The sequence below is a fragment of the Leptinotarsa decemlineata genome, unplaced genomic scaffold (assembly GCF_025532065.1).
Source record: "Leptinotarsa decemlineata unplaced genomic scaffold, Ldec_3_MD MMD2_P_RNA_scaffold_11, whole genome shotgun sequence".
Classification (NCBI taxonomy): Eukaryota; Metazoa; Arthropoda; class Insecta; order Coleoptera; family Chrysomelidae; genus Leptinotarsa; species Leptinotarsa decemlineata.
The window spans coordinates 2,469,980-2,497,241 of record NW_027412525.1 but is presented as its reverse complement, the minus strand read 5'-3'; the positions used below and the strand labels follow the sequence as shown (position 1 = coordinate 2,497,241).

Below are 27,262 nucleotides of genomic sequence, written 5' to 3'. Positions count from 1 at the left end.
ACTGCGGATGCCAACAGACTGAATCGTAATTCACGAATAATCTGTTATATGGAATACGGGATGTCCGTGAAGATGAATATTGAGATGTAATAAATATGTGTTTTATAATTTGGTACATATTTTCACTAGCAACATGTCTTTCTTATCGTTTATTAGATCAATTGAAATTTCTGTTAGTTTTTTCCGTCTACACGCACCGGCTATCCCAGTAATTGTTGCTACTTGAAAATAAAGCAAATCAATACTTTTAATTACTACAATCGTAATAATTGGCTAAAATTACCTTAAGCATTGGATATGTTTCACTATTTGCTTCCCTAATGAAGTTGTTGATTTGCTCGTTGTTGAAGACTTCTGATTTATTTACTCTATGAGCAACCTTTGGGAAAGTGGCTATGTTTACATTTTTCTTCACTGAAATGGACTTTTCATGAAGTACGTGATCCACAAAATACAGAATTTGACAGTTTCAAATTTTTGCGTCAAATAAGCCAAAATAACATTCTCTGTACTAGTTTTGCATTTCATCACATCCATCTATTTCGAGAACAAATCATGAATATTCTCGTACCTGGACTAAGATTTTTCAGACAATAATTATGCTGTAGCAGCAGCTGCTGCATTGGAAATTTCGTAAAGCACATTCACAAACTATCGCTGGTGCTTTCCATAGTTTATTGCGATACCTAATTAAAAAAAATCTGTTTTTTCGATAATCAGCTGTCGCCCCCATACGAACGACAACTCTCAGAAGTTGAGAAACTTGTGCGAGCTAAGGACTAACGAGGTCTTACCTTTTAACGTGTGATTCCTAACACATTAAATTGTCAACAAAAACCATGCAAGTTTCAAAAATCAAAATATCAACGAATTTTATTTCAAATAGCTTGACAGTCGTTATTTCTTTGCTATGATAATGCATTTATTTCTGACCGGGATATTATAAGCTTATATCGTCATAGTTACGCTATCAATAAAGAGGGTCATAACTCCCTTGGGACATTATAGATTTTATAATTCCCTCTACCTTTCACAAGTAAAAATAAATAGAAATGAAAACTGAACCATATTTTATCTATTCACGTCATTACAAATAATAAATGTACAATTTTGAAATGTTCCCTGAAAATTACTTCCGCCACTGGAAACAGCAGACTTTTTCGGCTTATAACTCTTACTCTTCCGTTTCAAAAAAGCCTGTAGTTCATTGAACTTGGTGATATCTCGTTTCTCATGTATAGTCACCATCGATTTTAGCATTGACCATTTAGTCCATAAAGAATTCGGACTATACGTTTCTGACTGAAACGAATAAACACAATTACTACCAAATCTACCGAAAAACATAGAAAATTCCTTACCAGTTCTTGAAAATATGCCAGAAATACAGTTTCAGTGACATCTTTTGGCATAACATTTTTCCGTGTCAGCCAGTCCAGATATATCTTGTATTCTTTTTGGTATACGGCTTCACTTTTCGATGGAATTAATGATTCTCTTGCTTGTTCAGCTTTTTTCAAAATATCCTCCATTATATTTGGGGTAGAAAACACGTTTTCACCGCAAACATAGCTTGATAACAAAGTTCTGTTTATAAACAAGTAACATAGCAACAACCTAGCAACAAGAAAACTCTACTATAATCAACGGTACCTGATTCAAATATACCGGGAAGGTAATGAATTGGTACATTTTTCCGTTTCAAAAATGAACAAAATTTTATTGAAATCGGTCAGAAATAAAATTATCTATGTACCACGGGAATTAATGAGCCTTAATAACCTCAGGCAATTGCTGTCCCTCGGGCCAGAGGCCCTCGGGACGCAAACTTTGCCATCGGTAATTAAGGCCCTCCTAATTCCCTTGATACATAAATAACTATTATTTCTGACCGGGATATTATAAGCTTATATCGTCATAGTTACGCTATCAATAAAGAGGGTCATAACTCCCTTGGGACATTATAGATTTTAATATTCCCTCTACCTTTCACAAGTAAAAATAAATAGAAATGAAAACTGAACCATATTTTATTTATTCACGTCATTACAAATAATAAATGTACAATTTTGAAATGTTCCCTGAAAATTACTTCCGCCACTGGAAACAAATTCTTCTTTTGTATGGCTGGAGCTTCTGTTCACTACAGTCGAGGTACCTGCCTCTTCTGATGACAAAGTAGACAACATACGCGCCGTTTTATTTCTCAATTCGATGCTATCCTCCAAATACCCCTCCGCCACCGTGGAACTTTTCCAACCTCCGTGTCTTTTAAAGTTAGTCATAGTTGCTCCTGCATTGGCTAGAGCAGTAGCAGAAGTGCGACGAAGGCAATGTCCCGTATAGAAAGATGAGTTTGGCAATCCTAAATACATTGCGATTTTGCTGGGGATTTTCCCAAACATGTTTTTTCCAATTGGCTGAGATGTACATTTATTTTGTCGGAAGCTCAAAAAAAAAAACGTTCAATACCTTTAGGACGCAAAGACATATAAAGTCTTAATGAAGGCAAAGCGGAGAACTCTTTTTCATCCACAACTGTAAATTTCTTCGATACACCAGTTTTACTTTCCGGTACGTTCACTACCATAACGGAATCTCGGTCCTCTATATCCGATATCTTCATATTCAAAAGTTCCTGACTTCTGCATCCTCCAAAATAACCCATAATCAAAACAACCTATAACAAAAAAAAGGAAATAAATACACACAAAAAGGAAAATAAGAAAAAAATTACCTTATGCAATAAATGAATATCATTAGGAGCGTCCTTTAGGAATCTGATAACATCTTTAGGAGATAAAACAGCAGACTTTTTCGGTTTATAACTCTTACTCTTCCGTTTCAAAAAAGCCTGTAGTTCATTGAACTTGGTGATATCTCGTTTCTCATGTATAGTCACCATCGATTTTAGCATTGACCATTTAGTCCATAAAGAATTCGGACTATACGTTTCTGACTGAAACGAATAAACACAATTACTACCAAATCTACCGAAAAACATAGAAAATTCCTTACCAGTTCTTGAAAATATGCCAGAAATACAGTTTCAGTGACATCTTTTGGCATAACATTTTTCCGTGTCAGCCAGTCCAGATATATCTTGTATTCTTTTTGGGGTAAATTTTCGTTATCTGGACACCCGGCGATTTTGAAAAAATTTTTGACTGTACTTACATATTTTGATGCGTAGATTACGAATCCGAAAGAAAAAAGCGGCGCTCTCCCTTATTTAAAAAGTTACGGCCCTTCAAAGTTCAGAAAAGGGCAACTTTTCAGCCTTCTTTTTCACTAAATAAACTATTTAAAAACTCAAGCATTTATTCACTAGGTCACCTTTACACCTTATTCCTCCTTCTTTAACACTTTTCACTTCAATAATCAACATTTTTCTTATAAAAAACTTAATTTAAAAACGAATGCTTCTCCTGGTGACATTATTCTATTTTTAGGTTAGTTACTAGTGACATTTCAGAAAAAAGCGGTTGGTATTTGTCGTCGCCTACTATTTCAAATTCGTAATACACCACCAAAAACCAATTTACGATCTAAAGAATGAAGGTAAAAAACATTTGAATTACTTCAAGAATATGGACTGCATCAGTCGTACCAACCATATCATTAACCTTAAAAACGTAAAATACAGTGATATGTAACCAAAAAGCAGCTCCGTACATTTTTTAACATTTTTGTAAGAAAAATGTTGATTATTGAAGTGAAAAGTGTTAAAGAAGGAGGAATAAGGTGTAAAGGTGACCTAGTGAATAAATGCTTGTGTTTTTAAATAGTTTATTTAGTGAAAAAGAAGGCTGAAAAGTTGCCCTTTTCTGAACTTTGAAGGGCCGTAACTTTTTAAATAAGGGAGAGCGCCGCTTTTTTCTTTCGGATTCGTAATCTACGCATCAAAATACGTAAGTACAGTCAAAAATTTTTTCAAAATCGCCGGGTGTCCAGATAACGAAAATTTACCCTTTTTGGTATACGGCTTCACTTTTCGATGGAATTAATGATTCTCTTGCTTGTTCAGCTTTTTTCAAAATATCCTCCATTATATTTGGGGTAGAAAACACGTTTTCACCGCAAACACAGCTTGATAACAAAGTTCTGTTTATAAACAAGTAACATAGCAACAACCTAGCAACAAGAAAACTCTACTATAATCAACGGTACCTGATTCAAATATACCGGGAAGGTAATGAATTGGTACATTTTTCTGTTTCAAAAATGAACAAAATTTTATTGAAATCGGTCAGAAATAAAATTATCTATGTACCACGGGAATTAATGAGCCTTAATAACCTCAGGCAATTGCTGTCCCTCGGGCCAGAGGCCCTCGGGACGCAAACTTTGCCATCGGTAATTAAGGCCCTCCTAATTCCCTTGATACATAAATAACTATTAACAAATCCATACTCAGCATATTTACAATAACAACGATGTGATTCTTCCCGGCCTATTCCGGGAAGTACGTACTTCTCGGACTAAGGCCAGAAAAATGTTTCTTCCTCAAAGAAAAAGCTTGCTGAAAAAATATATTGTATTTCCAAATGAAATGTCACTTCAATGAATAACTTTGACGTTTGAAAACATATTTTGAAGTAGGCTAATTCTCAAGAACTACTTGCGATTGCAAATAATTCAAACACAATTGCAAAGTAAATATGCTCATATGTCGTTGTTATGAATCTGGTCAACCGTGATTGGTCCGAAGGTTGACACTTGACACTTTTTCCAATAGTCTTAGAAATATATATTCTTATATTGTTGAAAACAGAATCTCTAATAGCATACCGTATGATTGAAAAGCGCACGGATTATATTCTGTTCTGTCTGTTGAAAATCTGTTTTCCGTTAACCAGCTGTCGCACCCCTACGAACGACAATCTTCAGAAGTCGAAATTTGTGCGAGGTCTTACCTTTTAACGTGTGTTTCCTAACACAGGTTGGACGATAGCAAGTGAAAATCGATCGTTTAGACTGGGGCTTGAAACAGCGACCAACGCGGCGGTCGACTTGAGTAAGTGAACAAAGCACCCACGTCGAACCGACCGGCTACCGTCCGTAGATGCGAGACCCCTGTGAAATATACATTTCTTTGTTATTGCAGTGCACTTATTACGCATGTTCATAAGAAAAGTTGAGCAATTTGTAGACTATAATTTTCAGCGGTTACTTTTATTATACATCCTTCGCTTCTGTTTTTAGGTAATGTTTTTATATTGATGAGTCGGGTTCATCAGTTATTTTTCACTCAAAAAAAATTGTTAGCCGTCACGGGACGCCTGGCAGATGTGAAACATCAATAAGAATATTTTGTCATCCTTAAAGATTTCAAATTATAAATATCAATAATTAACATTTCAATGTTAATTCCATCATCATTAGAAAATTAATTAATTAATTATTTTTTTGATGTTCCCGTTGATAACAAATAAGGAAAACATTCGTGCGTTACTTGCAATCAGCTGATTTTCAAATACAGTTTTGTCAGTCTTTATGAATTATATTCTTCAAACATGTGTTTTCTTGCATTTTTTTTCCATAAGGATGAAATGGAAATTATTTAATAATTTAAAAATATATGCTTTGAAAATTGTGTAAATTTTATTCTATCAAGAGAATAGATTTCAATAACACAACATTTCTAAACTGAAAGTGGTATATTTTTAGGAGAGATTCGTTTTTGGGAAAGATTTTTTTTCATTCCAGTGTGTAGGTATTTGAGGTTTACTTTTTTGCAAGATCTCCAAATCTTTGAAGAATTTATTTTGAAATTAATTGCTTTTTTCCTTCCTTTGGGAGTGTTCCACTTTTTTTGTATAAAAACGGAGTCAAAACTGTTCTTTCCCAATCTGTATTAAAATACCCCTTCAAATTCAAACAAAGTTCATATGGCTGTGAATCAAATAAGCGAATGAATGTCATTACGTACTGTCATCAATGACATGAGTAGATTTAACTCATTCTTGACATACATTGCTGACATATATTGGTGCTGAAGATGCAACAAAACTTATTTCGAAACATCGGATGTCCGCCATTGAGGATGACAGTGTTCCATCTGTGTGAAAATTTGCCTCTTTCCCATTTGCCAATTCCATAACGAATGTTTGGAGTACAAACTGAATATGAAAAAGAGTTTTTTATAATTCAATGTTTATATGAAAGTAGTTGTTTCGAGAGGGCTTTTTCTTTCAGTATGTATCGTATGCATGATCTACAAATCTTTGTGAAGAGGTTATTTTGAAATTAATTGCTTTTCTCCTTCCTTTGAAAGTATCCCACATATTCTTGTACGAAGATAGAGAAGTAGAAATCAAAACATTCCTCTCCCAAAACACCGTTTCCATTAATCAACCAACTTCACTTTCAAGACTTTTTTGCGTTCTTACAAATTTATTCGTAATATAAATAGTCCAGTCAAATTAGACTAAAAAATAAGATTGTTTGAAATATGATTAAAAATGAAATTTGAAAGTTCACTATCTTTCCCCTGTATGGAAAAAAACTTGATTCAAGGTCAAAGGTCAAAAAATTAGTTTTTCGCGATTTTCAGCAAAACGGTAAGTTTTATAATAAAAATACTTCAGACAAAAATTGTAGATCATAAAATTATTTACAATAAATGTATCGATACTTTTTTCCTACGAGCCACCGTTTTTGAGATATAACGATTTAAAAAGTTGTAAAAGTTGTAATCGTCATAATATGCATGAGTACGCCACGTATATACATCTCTGTAGTTGTAATATATGTTAGAATATTTTTCTATCGGCTATTGTAACTTATACTTATGATATAAAATATACATAAGTTATAACTATATAAGAATACTTATCAGGTAAAATGAAACCCACTCCCTTAATTTATAAACCGTTGTAACCTTGAGACAACATCTGTCCCCTGTTCAATTGTGTGCGTGACCGCTCAACATCTTTTTCGGGTATATTTCCAACTTCAAGTGTGGCTTGGTTATCAGCTAGACCCTGTCTGTCTGTAGGGTCTACCTACAGACTGGGGTTGGAAGTTGGTCAACAATTCATTAAAACCAGTCCAAACTTAAATTCCACCTGCGCCGAAAAAACTGCTGAACACAATTTTTTGCAACTGCAAAAAGGGGTGCATTGATAAATGTAGTTGCAAAAAAGCAGGACTGTTTTGTTATCTGGCATGTACACATTGTCAAGGCCGGTCGTGCTCTAATATTGAATTGCAGTTTACATATTGGAATGCAGTTTACATGTACTCAGGATGAAGATGAAGAAGAACAAGAACAAGAAGAACAAGAAGAAGAATAATTTGAAAGTTACGACTCGGACGATTGAATTTCACTACTTTTTTCAACTTTAATTGCTTTTATCTTTTCAATCTCTGCTAATATCCATTATTTTGCAATAGTTTCAAATTGAAGAGGATCACAACTGACCCGTGGAACGTTACACTACCTCATAGGTGGCGTGGAAACGTGTGCATATTATGACGATTACAACTTTTACAACTTTTTGAATCGTAATATCTCAAAAACGATGACTCGTAAGAAAAAAAGTATTGATACAATTTTTGTTGATAATTTTATGATCTACAATTTTTGTCTGAAATGTTTTTATGATATAACTTACCGTTTTGCTGAAAATCGCGAAATACTCATTTTTTTGACCTTTGGCCTTAGATAATTTTTTTTACATACAGGGGAAAGATGGGGAACTTTCAAATTTTATTTTTAATCATATTTTAAATCATTTTACTGATGTTCAGCTTGGTAGGAATGGGCTCATTCAGACTAATTTATTTTTTTATTGAAAATTATATATTATGAAAGTAAATCATCTCCTAAGTATACCACAAAATTTTCCGGTTTATATCTCAATTAACAACTGAGCAAGAGCAATTGAAAAATTTGAGATCGCCCGCGGTACACGTCACACCAGGCAAACGAGCTTCGAGCGGTGGCAACCGGGCCTGTAGTTGGAAATTATGAATCGCTGCTATCGTCAATTCAATTTAATTTTCTTCAAAGTAATGTATATATCAGTTCTGGTTAACTGGCATTTTTGAGACAAAAGTTCTATAATAAATAAAGAGTACCTTGGGATTCCAAGACATAATTTCGGATTTTTCTCTATGACGTAAATAGATCTTCGCTCAATATTGTTTTTCGAATTCCAGTTTTCAACTAATATTCCAGACAAAGTAGAATCTGATGATGTATCAACAGAAGTCATGTCTGATGTACTCAATATCTCACTGTCCTCGAGGGAACTTAGTAGTAATTTTTTCCAATACTTTCTGTATTTTCTATTTCTTAAGAACGATTTCTTTTTCGATGCTATATAATATTTACGGTCTGTTTAGCTTTTGATCTGCGAAAAACCTGTTTACTAACTTGAATTCCAACATCAAAGGTCTTTTCCTGTGTACCTGCTTCATCAGACATGATTTGATTTTCAGCGATATCTTAGTTACAAGTATTCAACAAAATTTGTTTTTCCTTTTTTTGAACGAACGATGGAGCTTTAGATGTATGGGCTGGCAGTCAAATATATGTGGAATTACGTCTGGTTTCAATATAATTTTTCCCACTTTCATAGTTTTGATATATGTACATGTAATTTTCTAAGTCTGTTTCAACCTAAAATTCAAAGTAGTGCTCAGAGTAAAGTATAATTTTTTTTATTAATAATTATCATTCATACTTCCATTAAAATGATCTTCGCAACAAAAATGCGTCCCCTTGGCAGATACAAAGTCGGTCCTCCGCTTAGCGCGCTGCCATAACTTTCGTAACAGTGAAATAAAAATTTTATCCGGTGCAGTTACCGAAGAATTCTTGCATTTAGGAACGATTCAATACTTGTAACGTATTATTTTATCATTATTCATATTCACGCAGTTGACACACTGCAGTAAACATCACAAAACTTGCTTTCTACAGTTTTAGCACACGTATTTTGCTTATCCGCCCTCACTCCCTTGTCGCCGAGTCGACTGATGTGACGTCAAGCTTGACCACGCCTCGTTTCGGTGAACACCACATTCAACAATTAATTTGAGGGGGAAGATAAAGAGTGAAAATTCAGATTTTTTGCAGATGTACTATTTGAAACATAAACTTTCAAATTATGAAATACAAAAAATTGTCAAATGAGCCCATTTAGGTAGCTTCGAATATCTGAGTTGACCGGACTATAAATGTAGATGAATAAACAACCCGTACCTACCTCGTAGTATGACCTACAGGTATAGGTGCATTGGGGCGTGAAAACAATAGAAAAATGTATAATGTTCAGCTGATGAAATTTTTATTGAACAAAATTGCAATTTGTGATGAATTCAGATTCATCAAGGGTAAACAATAGAGATAATTAGTTGTTTTATGTGTACCTTATTATTTTAATGGCCGCAAATAGCCAGAACATATAATTCAGATCTTGTTTTGTATCATAAAAGTACACAAAAAGAAAAATATCACACAGGATATCCAATAATGGCTTGAGCTGAATTATGAAATGAATTTCCATTAAAAATGACTTATTATTAGTTATCCGCGAAGGTCAAACTTTTTTTGATATATCACGGTTGTGTCCACGAACGCCAGTCATTTCATTTGTTTATTTGATGCGTGATAGATTCGAAAAATAAAAAATGAAGAACCATTTGCAAGTGTTTTTCACAGTTTTCAGTATTTTCATAATTCTGCTCGTTCACGTAATTATTACAATCTTTAATTTGGAAAATTTTTAACTCGACTTTATCATCAGGTGGTTACTTGCTGCGAAAGACCTCTGGAAGTTAGAGGTGTTGAAGATTATTGCTGGTCCAAAGAAGTGGAAGTCGGTGAACGAATACAACGTGTTGAGAAAAAAGTTGTGAATTTTGCCAAGAGAAAATTAGGCATGGATGTTGATGAACCAAGCGAACCTCAAAAAGTAATTTGAACTCAGATTTTCCATTTTTTTCAATATGCATTGAAGTTTAGAAAATAATCCTATTCCTTTTTTCAGTGTAATTATTATTACTGCGTATTCAAAGAGTTGAAATTGGTGAGTAATTTTTCATTTATTTTGGAAAAAACAGAATACATTTCATAGAAGGTAGGTAATAGAATATTAACACCAGCTGAAACTTTTTCATTAATATTACTAATCACTACATTTATAAAACGAAGTCATCCCAACGTGTCTGTCTGCCTAAACGCGATAAACTGAAAAACTAAAGAAATTATTTTCATACGGTTTTTACCGATGGACGGAACGATTCAAAAGGAAGTCGGGGATGTGGTGCTAGTCGGGAAGCTCTGCCTAATCCGATTGAGATATAACAAAACATTGCAGTACATATTGTTCTTCTCTTATGGGTTTTCAGAAAAGTCAGCGATGATATATGTCTATATTTTAAGGAAAGCGTTTCGCTATACAATAATATCTTCGGTATTGTGACGCCCGACACGTGTTGCGCTGTGCAATAGCATTTTTAGGCGTGTCGCGATTTTGTATACTTTCAAGTGGAAATCTCACATTAAAGTGTGTTTTTTGAATACGTTATGATGAATTTTCATTGAGTATCGGTCAGTTCTATCATATTTTTTAAGTATAGCCTGCTAAACTTATATAAATATCCGGAACAGTGGTCACATATAATGTGGTATTAAAACTACCGCGCGAGAAATCAATTCAAGCGGCCTCACAAACCGACGAGTTATTAAGAAAAATTGCAGTAGGGTGCTTCAGTTAAATCTGATTTCGTGAATTTTTTTGTACTTGTCGTCGAAAATACAATGGCAAAAATTTCAAATCGATAGCATTCACTGTTATCGGAGTACGCGACTTTAAAATTGTGCGTTTGACGAAAGTTAGTGTGACATCACGAGATATGTGTAATTGTTAGTATAGCCTTTGAATCACGGCCGAACTGTTTCAGCTGGATAACTATGCCGTGAGTGTCATACCAAGTTTCGTCCCAGTAGAAAATTTGCCGTTTTTCTTGTCTGTATTTAGTTATTTGTTCTAAGTATTTGTCACGTGATTCCACTTTTCTTGTGCTTTGTATAACTGCTTGATGTTTGTTTTTCATTTTAAATCTAAATCCTAGTTTCTTTATCCAATTCTAAAGAGTTTTCTCACAGCAGCTCACGTTATGGCTGGAAAGATTCAATTTCTTCCTTATGATTTCAGTCGTAGGAATCTCATTGCTTTTGTAACAATCCTATATTGTTTTTTTCAATGATTTTATCATTTGAACATCTAAAGGTTTTGGTAATCCCGTATCACATCGCGTCTTGCGTTCATAAGGTTCGTTTTTGACTATTTTACGTACAGTTGAGAAAGACATTTCGGTAAAATCTGATGTTACTTGTAATAGTTTGTTTCCCTCGAAACCAAACTTAAGATGTAGATTCTTATATACGTTGAAACATACTCTCTGTGTTTCAAATATTCAAATGTATCCGAATCCTATTCACTGCTTTCTTCGCATTGTTCACCATCGCTATTGGAATCACTACACAGGAAAAAATTTCAACACTCAGATCGCGATCAGTTCCTGAACTGAACACTGACAACACGACGGCTCGTATTCTATTCGTCACCGTAACATGACTTCAAAATTTATTTTATGTCTCTTCAGCCAATCATAAAACTTGGTTAGTAAAAATTATCCAATACGAACCGCCAATTCTTAAGTCCACGTGGACTAGTTGGCAGCGGCTTTATTTCTCTGTATTGGTTTTTTTGGCCTTTGAGAATGCCGACACTTTAAGTATGCACAATACCGGTTACTTCGACTATAACTACTGCACATCGAACCGCACTTTTTCAAAAAAGTCATCTCCACTTTGGACCAAAATTTTTCAATAAGATGAACAGCACAATAAGAGACTCGCAAAATATTTCGATTTTTTAAGCACGATTGAAAGCCTATCTAATCCAATAAATTTTTGCAAATCAATAATTCGTCAACCGAATCGGGCAACTATTATTAAAATGTTCTTCCCTTTCATATGTTAATGACTGTAAATGTTTTTAAATTTGTATTGTTTTATATTCATTATAATAAATACATATATACATATAATAAGTAAAACATATGTGTTTTACACCCTATGGATGTCTTCCTGGTTACTGTGTACTCAAATCAAATCAATTTTATTTCTTTGCGACAATATAAAAATGTATAAGAACAGTCAGGTAGATAAGATACAATGAAATATATAGGTACGTATGTACAGTACAGAGTCAAGTTAAACTTGATATATAAAGAGTATATATAATATAGTATATACAAATATAAGTGAATATAAATTATCGCACATAATAAGATAATTAATCAGGTACATGGTTGGTTAGTTGTTTGGAAATATTATTCATTCATGGAGTATAAACATTTTTCAACTAAATAAAGTTTTAAATATTTTTTGAATGTATTCTCACGTTTCAGACCTTTGAGGGTATCAGGTGATTTATTGAAAATTTTCACTCCGATTCTACTTGGAGCTTTATATGTAACATTAACCCTGGACAGTGGCAGTCGCAGATCATTGTTACGACGGGTGTTATAAGAGTGGAAGTCTCCATTGCATAAAAAAGAATGCTTATTTTTGAAAACGAATACACAAATTTCAAACACATACAGACCCGTACAGGTGAGAATGTTGTAATTTTTGAAGAGATTGCGACATGAGTAGTGACTTTTGACACCAGCTATACATCTTATGATTTTTTTTTTGAGAAATAAAAACTTTCTGCGAGTGAGAAGAGTCTCCCCACAAACACGTTCCATACCTGAGCCGGCCTTCCACTTGTGCATAATATAAATTTATCAGTTGCTGTGGAGTCAATACGTGTTTAAGATTTCTAAACATATAATAGTAGATCGATGAGAGCTTAGAACACAAAAACTAATGTTCTTTCCAGTCCAAGCGGAAGTCAATGAAAATATACCGAGAAATTTACAGTCTTCATGGACGGATAACTGGGTGTTATTCAGGAATATATCTAAATTTTCATTTTCCTTCTTTGTTGGGTGGAACAGTATTAAATTTTTTTTTCAGCGTTGAAATACAGACGAATTTCAATAAACCAAGCAACTAGTTGTTTCAAGGTAGATTCACAAGTTTCTTTTAAGGCATCGAGTTTTTTGTGAGACATATAAGTAAAGAGGTATCATCAGTATAAATTGTAAGTCCTACGTTTGGAAACGATTTCGTTATTTCATTAACGTATAAAATGAAGAGAACCGGGCCTAAGACAGAGCCCTGCGGGACACCCATATCAATTCGAACCTCAGAAGATTTGATGTCCTGAAGCGAGTTGTTACTAAAATATTTCAAACTGACAAACTGTGAACGATATTAAAGAAAGACTCGATCCAACTGAGACAAACACCTCTAATACCATAATTGTATAACTTCGATATGAGAATATCATGATCAACACAGTTGAAAGCTCGACTCAGGTCACAGAAAATGCCGTAAGGAATCTCTTTTCGATCAATTGTAGTTGTTTTTTCTCTTCGAAAACCGTGTTGGCTGCTAGTTAAAATGTTAAATTCATTCAAAAAGGCAATGAGTCATTCTAAGTAACAATATTCTATTTTGTATTTTTTTTATTGATGCAACTAGTTTTCCTTTTTTTTATATTAACACTTGTTCACCAAGAGGATTTGAGGCTTTAATAACTTCTAATTATGATATGTTTGAGTAGAGCCATGAAGATGATAGCACATTCTGCTATTGAAAGCGCTCGCATATAATAATTATTAGAAGTTATTGAAGCTTTTATGTAAAAGAAGTTTTCATACTTTTCAACGAGAGAAGTAAAAAAATATTATTATCATTATTGAGGGCATCCTCACAACAAAAATTACTTCAAGACAACAAGCCTTGTTAACTTTTTTATTTTTGGTAATTGTTACAAACAATTTGTTTGGTACATTTCGAGTTGAATAATTATATCTGTGTACTCTATACATACCTTTCTGGTATTTTTTTATTCCCCATACTTCCACAACATAGGTTAATGAATAAAAAACTCTTCATCACCTGAAGACGCTAACTTGGTAGAAGAAACGCGCGTTTAAAAGAGCATTGCATTTCTGGGATTGGTAAAAGTGCTTGTTTTGGAATGAACGAGTTGTCAACTGCCACCATTTGTGAATCTTTTCAATTCTCTCCGCCTTTTTGAACATGTGGAAATAGTTCTTTGTTTTGAACTCAAAAATAATTTAACTTTCACAGTGTTCACGCAGAAATGTCTGAAGTGAATGGTGATTAACCAGCTACGCATTTCATATATCTAGTGACGTCACACCCTGTTTCGCAGACCGCTTCATTGATGTTGATTTATGAAACACAGAATTAACTCGGAGAATTTTTTTTCGTCAGTGTTCTTCAAATTTCGCACTGATTTCTTTTGTGTAATATTTACGTGATAGATCATATTGAAAGTTTTTGATTTGAGTTGTAGATAGGTAGATAGATACTTACCTGTTTGAAAATTAAAATCGATAATTGTGAACAGTTTTTTAGTGAACTTCTTCAATGGTCATTATTGTTAGTTAAAAGCCGAGTCAAGTTGCTAGTAGATACTTATTGATAAAGCACTTAATATACTTATTATAAAGCATATATAAAGAATATTTGTGAAATGAGTTATGGGCGGCAGTACAAACTTTTACAAGATTAAGGCTCGATTTTGTTGCACAACTTCGGTTTTAGTGGGTTTCTCTGTCTTTGTTTGTACTGCATTTCTTAATGTCACTGTTTCAAATTATTGTAATGTTTTAGTATATTATGCAACGATCATGTAATGATGGTTATTAAGACACGAGCATTAACCGGGATACGAAACGAGCCGAAGGCGAGTTTTGTATGGTATATGCGAGTGTATTAATAACCATTACATGAGAGTTGCATACGCTATTTTTTCTAAACCCGATAAATAATGAAAAACTATAAATATTATATTTGTATTGAACACATTTACTGTAATTAACTCATATTTTTTAAAAAAAACACAAACTTAATGGTATTATCATGGATATAAGAAATCTACAAAGATTCTAATTATATTTATATTGAATATAACAACTGTGATTAATCTGATCTTTTAAAAATATTGGAGTCGATGGTATTCCTTCTATATCGCTGTTTTCAGACATTTTGATACTATAGGTAGGTAATATGAAAACTGATTTTGACAAATAAAGCAATTAGTTACTTAGGTTAGAATCTAGGACAAAGGAACAGGATTCTTGATTGAAAAATTATGGGTTTCTATTGGTTGATAATCTGTATCGTTATGAAAAATCTGTATCATAATGGATATCATTATGAAACGGATTATGGTCATATAAGTGTATTGTTAGAGTACGGGTGTAGAAAAAATGTATTTATGTATGAATGAAGCTATTATTATTATTATGAAATGATACCTCTCATTTGCAGTTGAACCAACAATATGATGTGCCTTGCATTGGCAAAACAACCGACTGGGTTAAAAGGAATGTAATATATGAACAAGCTTTAGTTCTACTCGACAGAATTGAAATGTGCACTGGGGAACTGGCAAATTCAACATGTAAGAAAAAATTTATGTATTTGTAAACTGATTAGAGGTTAATGAAGAAGGAAATATTTCACAAATTTGATAAAAATGGCATTTAAATAATTTTACTGGGGAACTGATGGCAATTTCCAAATAAATCATTTGACACATTCCAATTTTGAATTGTCTGAAGTACTTAGGGCGATTTAGGACGAGTTACAGACAGAAATAAAAACTGAAAGGATACAAAAATTCGCACCCAGCTCAAAGTTGTTAAGATTGTTCAAAACAATATCATAAATGAAATCGAAAAAGTCCTCATCGATCCCATACCTGGAAAAATAATCACTCAGGATTGAAGTCACAAAAATGCGATTTTCAGAGAAACGGTAACTTTTATCATAAAATTAGTTCAGACAAAAATTGTAAATCATAAAAGATATTGTCCAACTACTTTTTTCTTAAGAGCCACAGTTTCTGAGGTATAACAATTCAAAAAGTTAGGAGAGTTGTAATCGTCGTAATATGCACAATGCACACGTTTCCACAGCACCTTTGGGGTAGTGTATTTAGCGCGTTTTTAACGTGGTTTTCCCCGTAGGCCTATTCCACGGATTTGTTGTGATTCTGTTTAATTTTAAACTATTGAGTAATAATAGCTATTTATGATATGAGTGTTAAAAAGTTTGCAAAACGAGCGTAGCGAGTTGAGCAATTTCATGTACAAAATAAAACTTACTTTCAACACAAATATCGTACAAAGTATTTTGTACAACTCTCCTGTTTTCATAATAAAATAAATAAATTCAATATTTCTATAAAAACACATTTTGACATCTCTTGTCAGTTAACTATTTTCATGTTATAGCATTTGCTGTGAAGTGTTCGTGTCAGGTGACACCTGGTTACCAACAAACAGTATTGTTTACAGCTCACGCGTTTTATTTGAAGTCACATTTGAAGTTCTTGCTGATGTTTAATGTATTGCATAATGAAGAACAATTGTGTGTTCCTGACGATATTGCAAAAAAAGAGCTTGCAAAAAGAGCTTCAGTTAGCTGGAGTAGGCTTAAAAACGTTGAAGGAAATTTCAGCGAAACCGTCTTCTTAGCCTATCTAGAAAAGAAATCAAAAATATGAAACTCGCCAACTTTGTGGAGCAAGTTTTCAATGATAAAGTCAAGAGCGCTTGTTAAAATTGATGTTAATACAAGCAAATATATCAAGGTAACAGCATTCTTCAAGCAGAAAAATGAAAGTTATAGGCCCAAAAATCAAAAACTTATGTTTGAACAAGTCCAGAGGTTTATAAATGAGGCGCCAGATGAAAAATATTTGATGATAAAAGTTTTCGGAATATATGGAGCCTGCCGGCGTGAAGAGCTGTGCCATTTATTAACAGAAGACATTAAATTAATGAAAAAATCATTGATTGTTCAAATTCCAAATACAAAAACGAAAATAGATCGTTCTTTTCGCATTGTTGAAAAGAACATTGACTATTTTAATAAATACGTTGCATTCCGCCCTTCTGTTATCAATCATTAACGTTTTTTTCTGAAACACTCAAATTATAAATGTAGTGCCAACTCAGTTTTGAAAAATGCCCTCTACCATTGCTGAGTTTCTTAACCTCCTGGGTCCAAAGGAACATACAGGTCACTGCAAATATAATGGATATTAAAAAGCACGGAGGATGGAAGTCTACAACAGTAGCTGAGGGTTACATCGATCAATCTATTTCTTATAAAAAGGCTATATCTGAAAGAATAATCCCAAATGCTACTTACAGCATCTTACTCTCCACTTCAGAAATTAAATGTTAATACCCATGAAGTTGTCAACTCAGATAGTTCAAATATATTACAAGGCTTTTCAACATCGCAAGGTATTAATATCAGCAGTTCTATTTGTACTTGTCATATCAATGTTCATGAATAATAATAATACAATTAATGTATATTATAATAGTGGTCTGCTAGATTGAAGTGTTCATCTTTCCCTCCAACCGATTTCCTGGAGTCTTTGAAGTCCACTAGATACTCGTTAGGACAAGAGGATTGTTCCGAATTCTTGGGGCTCTTGTTGAATATTTTTCGTGAGCAAAACAATAGCAGAATCAATACTCCTGACCGCTCTGGATTGAAAGATTCCATACAGTCTATCTCGTCTAGTGTTTGTAAATCTTTTGCTGAAAAAATCCTCACTTGTTTACTTTGTAGTAAATGTTCTAGAGGTAGCAAAAACGAATGTGAATTTCTGGAACTTCAACTAGCGTTTTCTAATATGACTAAAAACCAGTCCGTGAAAAGCTATTTGTTAAATCATCTGAAAATGGAACTTTTAACAGGTGATGATCGAGTGTATTGCCAAACATGCGCCAAATCAACTGACTGTTATAAGGAAACAAGTATAGCTGAGGCACCAGTCAATCTAATAATAACACTAATGATCTTCAAACATGACTCAACCTCTGACGTAAGCACCAAACTCTTACGAAGGTTCGAAATAGATAACCACTTCAATCTAGCAGACCACTATTATACTATTCATACAGTCATTGTTCACTGTGATTCTGACGTTGAATTTGGTCATTATTACGCCTTGGTTAAAGACGAAACGGACTGGTTTAAGTTTGACGATAGTCGTGTCACGAAGTGTTCTGGCGATGTATTGAATCTATTGGAGCCTCTGGAGACACCCTACAAATTGTTTCATGAGAGAGAGGACATTCGCAGATCTTCAGATGATGTGGTGCTGCAGGTTTTTCCGGGTTTTCCTGCAGCTGAAAAAGCAAATGAGCCACTGGAATCAATGAAGTCGCCCCGGAGTGCCAATTACTTTTTATTGTTGTTTTATAATTTCATTAGATTGTTATTAATGTATATAATACATTTGTAACAGAATTTAATTGTATCTATATCTCTTGTTCATAATAAAGCTTCATTGAAAATTGAATAATTATGTTTTGTTTATTGCTATTTGGTCGAAAAAATTCGTGTTAAAATATTTTTAACACGCTACTACATCATCTTTTGATACCCTTGACAACCATTAAAAATGTCACTTTTAATGACATTTGTACAAAAAAGATATTAACAACATACATACATCATTGATGGAGGATATTTATTATAGCACGATGAATGGGATAGCGAAGAAACGGTCAACGTTATCCTAGATAAATACGTTCAGTATGTACGGTCGATATTCCGGTCCCAGAGTTACTCACGTATTTGATGACTATAATGATTTTATAAGAAATATTAAAGCCGCAGAACAACCTCGTAGAACTTAACCAACATCTTCATCTTCTGATATTTTATTTGATCAATCTCTGATAATTCCTACCAGTCCACAGAAATTGCTTGCAAATACTCACAAAAAATCTAGGCTCATTTCAATGTTGAAAAAAGTTCACTGCTGAAAATATATTGGTGAAACAAGCTAATAATGATGCTATTGTAATGAAAATTGAAACAGTAGTTGAGTAATTCAATTTAACAAACACTACTATTGTTGTAGATGAACACGTAGATTTACTCGTATTACTCACTACTCAAACTTCATTCGAAAAAAACATTTGTGAAAACCTGGAAAAGCTCAACATCAATCGTAAATTTTTGCAAAGTGTCAAAATCATGCACAATTTTTACATGCAGTAACTGACTGTGATACATCTGCATTTTTCAGGAACTCCTAAAAAACTACGTGCTAAGATAAGTTGCGATACGCATGTTTCGTTAACAATACTCGAAATAAAAAACAAGTGCAGTTAGGTCAGCGGCTACTCATCAACATTTTTTAGGTGTATATTACCAAGTTCAAGTGTGGTTTGGTTATCAGCTAGACCCAAAAGGCTGGGGTTGGAAGTTGGTCGACAGTACATTAGAACCAGTTCAGACTTTACGCCCATCTGCGCCGGAAAAACTGCTGAACACAATTTGTTGCAACTTTAAAAAAGTATGTAGTGCTAGATGTGGTTGCAAAAGATTGGAACTGTTTAGCTTGTACAAATTGTCAAGGCCGATCGTGCTCCAATGTCGAATCACCAACAGTGATTCGTTTGATACCAACGAGTATACTTGCGACGTATCCCTATTGAGGCAATTTACTTGCACTTATTGAAGAGGAAGAACAAGGAGAAGAATAATAAGAAAAGGAAGCAGAAGTAATGGAGAATTATGAACCAGACGAATGAATTTCCCTATTTTTCCTAATTTATACTGTTTTTATCATTTTTAACCCTTGCCAATATTTTTTATTATTCAATAGTTTCAAATTGAACAGAATCACAACAGATCCGTGGAATAGGCCTACCGGGGAAACCATGTAAAAAAAAAGAGCTAAGTACACTACCACAAAGGAGGCGTGGCAACGTGTGCAAATTATGACAATTATAACTCTTCCAACTTTTTGAATCATATCCCAGGAACTGTGGCTCTTAGGAAAAAAAATTTCAGATAATTATCTGATCTATAATTTTTGTCTGAACTAATTTTATGATGAAACTGACCGTTTTGCTGGAAATCGCAAAAAACCTGTTTTTGTGACCTTTCACCCCAAGTTTTTTTCCAGGTATCGATTCGATGAGGATTTATTTTTTATTTCATTTATGATAGTGTTTTGTACCTTCGATCACTATTTTTTGATCTAACTTGACCAGATAACAACGCGGTATCACATTCATATCAGACCACCTGTTGGTGAAGGGGAATTGAACATAGAATCATTCCTCGTGAAATATGAAATAGACTTGTCTCTGAGTTTTGTATAGGTACTTATTATTTTTCAACTGTGAAAAATTGTGATTAGATCCTTTTTGAATAAACAGTGTATAAAGCGGAGTAGTAGAAACTTTTAATGGCCACAAAAGGTACTTCCCGATTTAGGCTAAACCCAAACAAGATGTCCAGAAATAGTAATAATTTTTCAAATAAATATATTTCAGATATATTTGTAGGAAAGTATATTGTTGTAAATCATCCCCTAAAAAAATAACACCGACCGCCGTTGGTGACGTGCTCAACTCGACGTGCTCTCGCGGCCGTTCTAGACGTGGCGTTGCTTCATTACCTGGAATAAAGCTTCGCTCGCTACCCACGAGCCTATCGATATAGTGAAGTTTCGCGGACAGTGACGTACACAGCGATCTGACAGGGCGATAATAGTTGAAGCGAATAATAGTTGCATTTTTAGTTGAAGTGTTTGGTTGTATTAACAGTGAAATAAAGTTAATTTTGATTATTGTAATCAATTATTGGTGAACCCACGAGGAAGGCAATATGTATGAGAATTTCATTAGTTCGAACTTCCATTCTCTAATATGATATAAATTGATTAGAAATACCTGAAAGAATCTGTAAACAATTCAAAAAGATTAGCTGAAAAATAACAATTATATTGAGCAAAAAAAACTGAAATTACAATGAAATAAAACACAAGCAACAACCAAACCAAAAAAAATCAAACAAATCAAACCATCAACACGAGATGAAAATAAAAAAAAAATAATAACAAGAAATGAAAATTAAAAGATTCCAAACCAAGTTACTTCACGACATTTCGATTGTTAATATTCACAATCGTTTTCGGATGACAGATCCTCCGAGATCTGACTATTTATAAGTCATTCGAGTTCTTTCACCTATCACCTCTTCCCTCTCTCCGCATCATCGGTTTTAGCGGAAGCTGACCGTTTGGCAGGAGTTGGTCGTGTTCCGCTTGATTAGAGGTTTCCATATGTTGCGTATCTCTACGCTAGCTTGGCTAAATGTGTTGTTGGACAACATATATGCGGCTTTTTTGAATTTTCTCCCAAACCAGTGTTCTTTCTTGTGGATGATTTCAGCTTGAGCCCACTTGATATGTTATGTTGATGAGTACAAACGTGCTCTGCTATTCCGGATTTGCTGGTTTCTCCTCGCTGTGTGTGTTTCTTTTGCTCGGCAATGCGAACTTTCAATGGCCTCTTAGTTTCACCGATGTATGATTCTCCGCACTCGCAGGGTATCCGGTAAATACAATTCTTGGAATCGCAGTCCTTGTTTGGTGGCATGGTTTTTGCGAGGCTGCTACGGATAGTGTTCTCAGATCGGAAGCAGGTTCTGATGTTATACTTTGACCCAATCCTTCTTATCCTTTCCGACAATCCCCTGATGTAGGGAAGTACAAGTACTGGTTGCAGCGGCTTCTCTTCCTTGTGTAACTCTTGCTGTCTTCTAGCTAAAGCCTGTTCCACCATCACTTTGGAGTAACCATTTCATTGAAGGTCATTTTTGATGATGCCTAGTTCCTTTTCGAGACCTTCCTTTGTATTACAGAGCCCGAAAGCACGGTCTAGTAGAGTCTTGATGATTCCTCTCTTAGTCGATTGATGGTGGTTGGATTCCTGGTTCAGATGATCGTTCCATCCAACTACAATGGTGCATATGGCACATTTTTGTGAATTTCTTATTTTTATATTCAGTTAGTAGGTATGAACTACTGCCCCTTCGATCAACAGAGGGTGTATTTACTGTTTAAAAATCTGTTTAAAATCTGTTTTTCCGTTAACCAGCTGTCGCACCCCTACGAACGACAATCCTCAGAAGTCGAAACTTGTGCGAACTAAAGATTAACGAGGTCTTACCTTTTAACGTGTGATTCCGAACACGGGTTGGACGGTAGCAAGTGAAGATCGATGGTTCAGACTAGGGCTTGAACCACCGACCAACACGGCAGTCAATTCGAGTGAGTGAACAAAGCACACACGCCGAACCGCTTGGCTATCGACCGACTATTCAAAGTCAATCTTCTACGAGTATCTGACACTCATTTGAAGACCCTCATTGGTTGATTATCCTTTCAGATGTATATATGTATAGCTGTAACATATAGTTCTGGTGATCTTATGATGATGTTAACTTGGTTAGCAAAACACACGTTGAGAGTCTGTACTTTTGTTCAGGTGTGGGAAAAGTGTTTTTTCGATGTGCTGAATGTAGTAATGCTTTTTATATAGAGCTTGACCGTAAATTTTTCTTCCCATAATAATGGGAATTATTCTACTTTGGATCAAGGTCCTTGGTCTTCCTCCATATCCACTATGTATAGGAATATTCAATACAAATGAAAGGAAACATAACACTTAAATAATATTGTGCTTATTGTTTTCCACTATTATTTTTTCTATCTTCACGGCCCGAAACTTCCCAACTTGTTCAAGTCGAAAAAACAGCAAAAAGTTGGGAATTTTGTAAAATTGTCACTTCAAAATTTGTAGACTGTTCAGAACTGTTCTCTAACTTGGGAGAAATTAAACTTTTTTGAAGTTTTCAAACAACTCAGAATTTCAAAGTACTTATGGGATCTCCAAGTTATGCATGCTGGGAAATCCCAACCTTCTCCCGGTTCGTTCCTTTTTCTTTTTACCTCTCCCTTTCACTTCTCCCATTTTTATGTTTTTAATTTTCATTCATTTTTTTACTATTATTTTTTTCTATCTTCACGGCCCAAAATTTCCCAACTTTTTCCCAAGTCAAACTAAATAGTTTGTGAAAATAAACTCTTATGAAAAAACGAATATGCACATTAACAATTTTTTGTATTTCCAGTGTCAGGTTATTCCTTCAAGGCCGATAATGTTGATAAATCCCCTGAAGGTGGGTCAATTAATTTCCATTACACATTTCAATAATACAGTTGAAACATTTTGTAGATCATGTAACTGACAGTCCCTCGGAACCTCAAAGTAAATGTGAAATTTCCGCTGAATACATGAAGTGTCTGTCATATGTCGAGAGGGAGCAACAAGTGAGTATATCTCCCAGAAAAAATTGTCAATCTTATTAATTCTCTGAACAACATGAACAATAAAATTCCTAAATATTTGTTTCTCGACTTGCAGTGGGAGGAAGGGTGTCATTTTGGGGGTACTAGTTCTCCTAAATGACGCCTCATCAAGAATGAGTGTATACTACAATTCCAAAATAGTAGGCACTGAATTCTCAGAAATAACTGACGTTTTTTGCCTTAATCTGTCTCTTGCAGTGGCGTACGGAAATTATATTAAACAGATGAGGAAAAATAATGATGAAATATATAGAATCAAAACCTTGACAACAACATTTTCGTTTTAATACAATAATATTTATGAGATTTTAGTGCCTACTATTATGGAAGTGTACTATAGCTGTGTCGAAAGAATGTATCACTCAAATAATATTGAAAACGGCACTGTGATTGACGTTACATCACCTTCGCACTAACCAATGATTGATTAATTGTTCCATCATTTTATGTTATTTAAAATCAGTAATTTCAACAAAAACAACTAGTCGAATCAACGAAGGCTTTTTTACCGGACATTCTCAGAAATAGCTCTGATTTTGATGATTTAAAAAAAATGTTTGTGGAGCGGAGACAGAATTATTCATATTGTTACTTTTTAAGAAATTCACTTTTGCGTGGCTTCTCTTCAAAAAAGTCCTTATTATTATTAGTATAACAGTACATTAGATAGTTACATAATAACTATGGCACCAATGTTAAATAACCTGTTTTTGATGGATATAATAATGATGAAACTAAAGCATCTGAGAAAAATTATAGATATAAAAAGTTATCCTCCATTCGACCATTCATTTGAAAAACACATTTATATTTTTCAAGAAATAGCCAAAATAAAAAGGAATCTATTAGTTTTCTCTGCAAAATAACTGTTCGATATTAAGTTCCATGATGTAGTTGTAACAGAGAATAATTGTGTTAGATGTTATCGATGGTTTTGGCACTCGAAGATAGAGAAATGTTTTTCAAACCACTCAAGACTAAAGCCTTACAATAAATTATTTTGACAAAAGCTGTGTTAGAATATTGTAATATTACAACAAATCTTCCCTTCACTGGATGTAACACTACATCCGCTATTTATAATAAAAAGCAAATTGCCTTGATTAGCATTTTTAATAATTTTTCAGAGAGTTACATCCATCAGCTGAAACTTTTATGGTTGGAGAACCAAGTGAAGAAGTACTTTATTTTATTGAAAGTATTATTTGTATTCTCAAAATGTATGATGCTAAAACTGCCAGAAATGTTAGTGAACCGCGATTTGAACGTTTCATAGCATTAACTCCAAAAAGAACAACAATTTGATCATGAATGATAAAAACAGTACTTAGGTAGTTACTCGACAGGGATTAAAGTATAGGTGAAGGTATTTATAATGGATAACTTCATGCCTGTCGAGCTACTATCGCCTGGTTTTTTTATACAGGAATACATTGTCAATTTGGGATATCTCGGAAAACAATATAAAACTCGGCTATTTTCTAATTTTTTTTTCAAATACATACATATATATATATATATATATATATATATATATATATATATATATATATATATATATATATAGAGTTTGGTGGATATTCAAACTAGGCATTGTTAATAAACTATAACGATTGAAAAATTGCCAGCAGTGTTCACTTGAAGATGCACCAGCCAGAATTCTTATTATATTTTTCTAAATAACTTCATCAGCTTTAGCTGATGAGCCCCACTGTTCAAGACCATAGGAAATTACTGACTGAATTAAACTGTGATATAAAAGCTTGAGAACATCAAGAGAGACTGTTTGTTTTAACCGACGAAGTAAATATAGGTTTTAACTGAGCTTCAGTTTGACACTATTAACATGGAATTCCAGGTAAGTTTATTATCAATATCAACACTTAAGAATTTTATACAATTAACTTGATGTAAAGTTTCATTATTCAATCTAACCAACTATCTTTTATCAATTGCTGTATTTTTAGTAACGAAGTTGAGCATTTGAGATTTAGCAGAATTCAGCAGCAGGCCATTGATAGAACACTATTCAGAAATTTGATCAGTTACTTCATTAGCTTTGACAATTACTTCGGACATAGTTCCCGCAGATACCAAGATGTTAGTATCGTCCGCAAAAATAACAGTAATGGAAGCATTTGAAAAAAATTTCATAAGATCATTTATAAAAACCAAAAATAAAAGGGGTACCAAAACAGAGCCTTGAGGTTCCTCTCTTGATATACATTTTCTTTCTGAATTCATTCCATTCACACAGACCAGCTGACTACGATCAGTCAGATAAGATCCAACCCAATTCAATGCAGTCACGTTTACCATAAAACTGCAATTTGTGTAACAGTATGTCATGGTCAACGAGGTCAAAGGCTTTGCTTGAATCAAATGTACTGTCGTTATAGTTAATATGCAGAAAAAACAAGTCAAACTAAATTTTTAACATAAATATCACGCATATTGTTTAAACAATATGATTGATTATATCCCCGCTTTAAAAGGTTTCTATTTCTGAGAACTTCGGAGGTTTGCCTGTTTCACGTATTCGATGGTGCCACTAAACATTAAGTTTTAAGATAGGTACGGATGCTTCTAAATATACAATAGAAGTTCTGTTACGTAACCGGAAAAATGCCGAGGAAAATTTTCACAAGGCCACAAGACCTAACTGAAAAACTAAATACAATTATCAAGAAGCCTCGTACTGTTACTTGGCAGATGTGCTTCGCGGTTTTTATCAAAGAAATAATGAGTAATATTTTCGAATTAGGCATTATGCTAAAAGTTCTGCCTAATGTGAAGAAAGCGTCAGAAATGTATTCCAATTTCTTGATTGTTCCTGCTATCACTGAGGTTTTTCATGAATTTTAAAGTGGAAACGGAAGTTCGAAGAAAATATAGACTCGAAAGTTTCTATAGTTGCGCGGTTTCTACAAATTTTGCGTCGTCGATCTTTACCAAATATGAAGACTTCACTGAAAATGTTCGTTACTTTTTTTATAAGTGCTGCGAAGTCAGAGAGATCATTTTCTACAACTAGGTAGCAACACATTGCTGCCAACTACGGTGGATGATGCCCTTCGCAGTTATGGGTGAAACTTCATTGGAACACGGCTACCTAGCCAGGATAACCAAAGTTCCATTTTTTCTATCCTTTATAGTTGAATGATTCACAGCTTTGTTCTAATCCAATTTATGAAAAGTATCACAATCATTTTTACCTCTTATTATCGGGTAGTAAAAAATACCACTTTTTTTTTCAGTGTCCCATATTTCAATATCCATGATGTAATTCCTCTATAGAGGCCAGTGATGATGTGAATGCTGACATATTAGAGTTTATATTTCGATGCAATCTGAATCTAAAATAGGTTAAGAACAGTTGTCTAATTGCATTCTGGTTATGTAGACACATATTAAGATTATATTGTTGAACTGTGTTAGTAGTATCACTGATATCCCTTTTATTTTGTCGTATATAACTTGCTAATATTTTATCCAGCATTGCACTGCCCACCTCATATGAGTATATCGAATCTTGAACAAAATAGCAGACCTATTTCTATTATATCTCAAGCCAAGTATATTTTTAAAAAGTTTGAAATTGTTATCATTATATTGACTAAGGTATTAAAGAAAGACTAGATATAGAATATCACAAGTTATTTTTGAAAACGACGAGTATTTCACATGGATTTTAAAAGCAATTTATGTGAGTTATTCATATCATATTTAAAAGAAGAAGTCCGTGTTTACTAATCATACAAAAGTACAATCTTCAAAGTATTTTACAATTATGTACTTCCGAATAGAACACTTATCTAGAGATCTAGAATATCTGTTCAAAGTTTATAATAATATCAACAATCATGATTTAGCTGCAGCAATGTTCTGTG

The 27,262-nt window shown here is 33.8% G+C and overlaps 3 protein-coding genes across 4 annotated transcripts in view; 1 reads left to right on the top strand and 2 right to left on the bottom strand.

The window, feature by feature from the left end:
• Window positions 1-921: 921 nt before the first annotated feature.
• Window positions 922-3,285, bottom strand: LOC141479969 (uncharacterized). Of its 2 annotated transcripts, XR_012464088.1 has the most exons (4): window positions 3,019-3,285; window positions 2,738-2,959; window positions 1,362-2,680; window positions 922-1,302 (listed from the first exon to the last, which is right to left on the bottom strand). XR_012464088.1 is itself a non-coding variant. In XM_074169559.1 (3 exons), the coding sequence occupies exons 1-3, from the start codon at window positions 3,067-3,069 to the stop codon at window positions 2,450-2,452; spliced, it is 504 nt and encodes a 167-aa protein (XP_074025660.1). In that variant the 5' UTR covers window positions 3,070-3,285; the 3' UTR covers window positions 922-2,449. The 2 variants fall into 2 exon arrangements, 1 of the variants encoding a protein (XP_074025660.1); XM_074169559.1 differs by having other exon boundaries at window positions 922-2,680.
• Window positions 3,286-9,551: 6,266 nt separating this feature from the next.
• On the top strand, window positions 9,552-26,805 carry LOC111516008 (uncharacterized). Its single transcript, XM_074169551.1, has 7 exons — window positions 9,552-9,705; window positions 9,759-9,926; window positions 10,002-10,040; window positions 15,440-15,572; window positions 23,135-23,182; window positions 23,239-23,333; window positions 26,630-26,805. The coding sequence occupies exons 1-7, from the start codon at window positions 9,643-9,645 to the stop codon at window positions 26,651-26,653; spliced, it is 570 nt and encodes a 189-aa protein (XP_074025652.1). The 5' UTR covers window positions 9,552-9,642; the 3' UTR covers window positions 26,654-26,805.
• The window catches only part of LOC141479961 (caspase-1-like), a 43,694-nt gene continuing 33,068 nt past the window's right edge, over window positions 16,637-27,262 (bottom strand). The window contains exon 6 of the mRNA XM_074169540.1: window positions 16,637-16,655. Within this exon, the coding sequence (XP_074025641.1) occupies window positions 16,652-16,655 (4 nt within the window). The 3' untranslated portion in view covers window positions 16,637-16,651. The remainder of the gene's footprint in view (window positions 16,656-27,262) is intronic.

Excerpts from the sequence above, each read along its gene's own strand:
- LOC141479969 (XM_074169559.1), bottom strand. The coding sequence starts at position 3,069 with ATGCCAAAAGATGTCACTGAAACTGTATTTCTGGCATATTTTCAAGAA. Across the intron at positions 2,960-3,018 it reads TGGCATATTTTCAAGAACTG|TCAGAAACGTATAGTCCGAA; the intron begins GTAAGGAATTTT and ends TATTCGTTTCAG. Across the intron at positions 2,681-2,737 it reads ATATTCATTTATTGCATAAG|GTTGTTTTGATTATGGGTTA; the intron begins GTAATTTTTTTC and ends TTTTTGTTATAG.
- LOC111516008 (XM_074169551.1), top strand. The coding sequence starts at position 9,643 with ATGAAGAACCATTTGCAAGTGTTTTTCACAGTTTTCAGTATTTTCATA. Across the intron at positions 9,706-9,758 it reads TCATAATTCTGCTCGTTCAC|GTGGTTACTTGCTGCGAAAG; the intron begins GTAATTATTACA and ends CTTTATCATCAG. Across the intron at positions 23,183-23,238 it reads TGTTGATAAATCCCCTGAAG|ATCATGTAACTGACAGTCCC; the intron begins GTGGGTCAATTA and ends AACATTTTGTAG.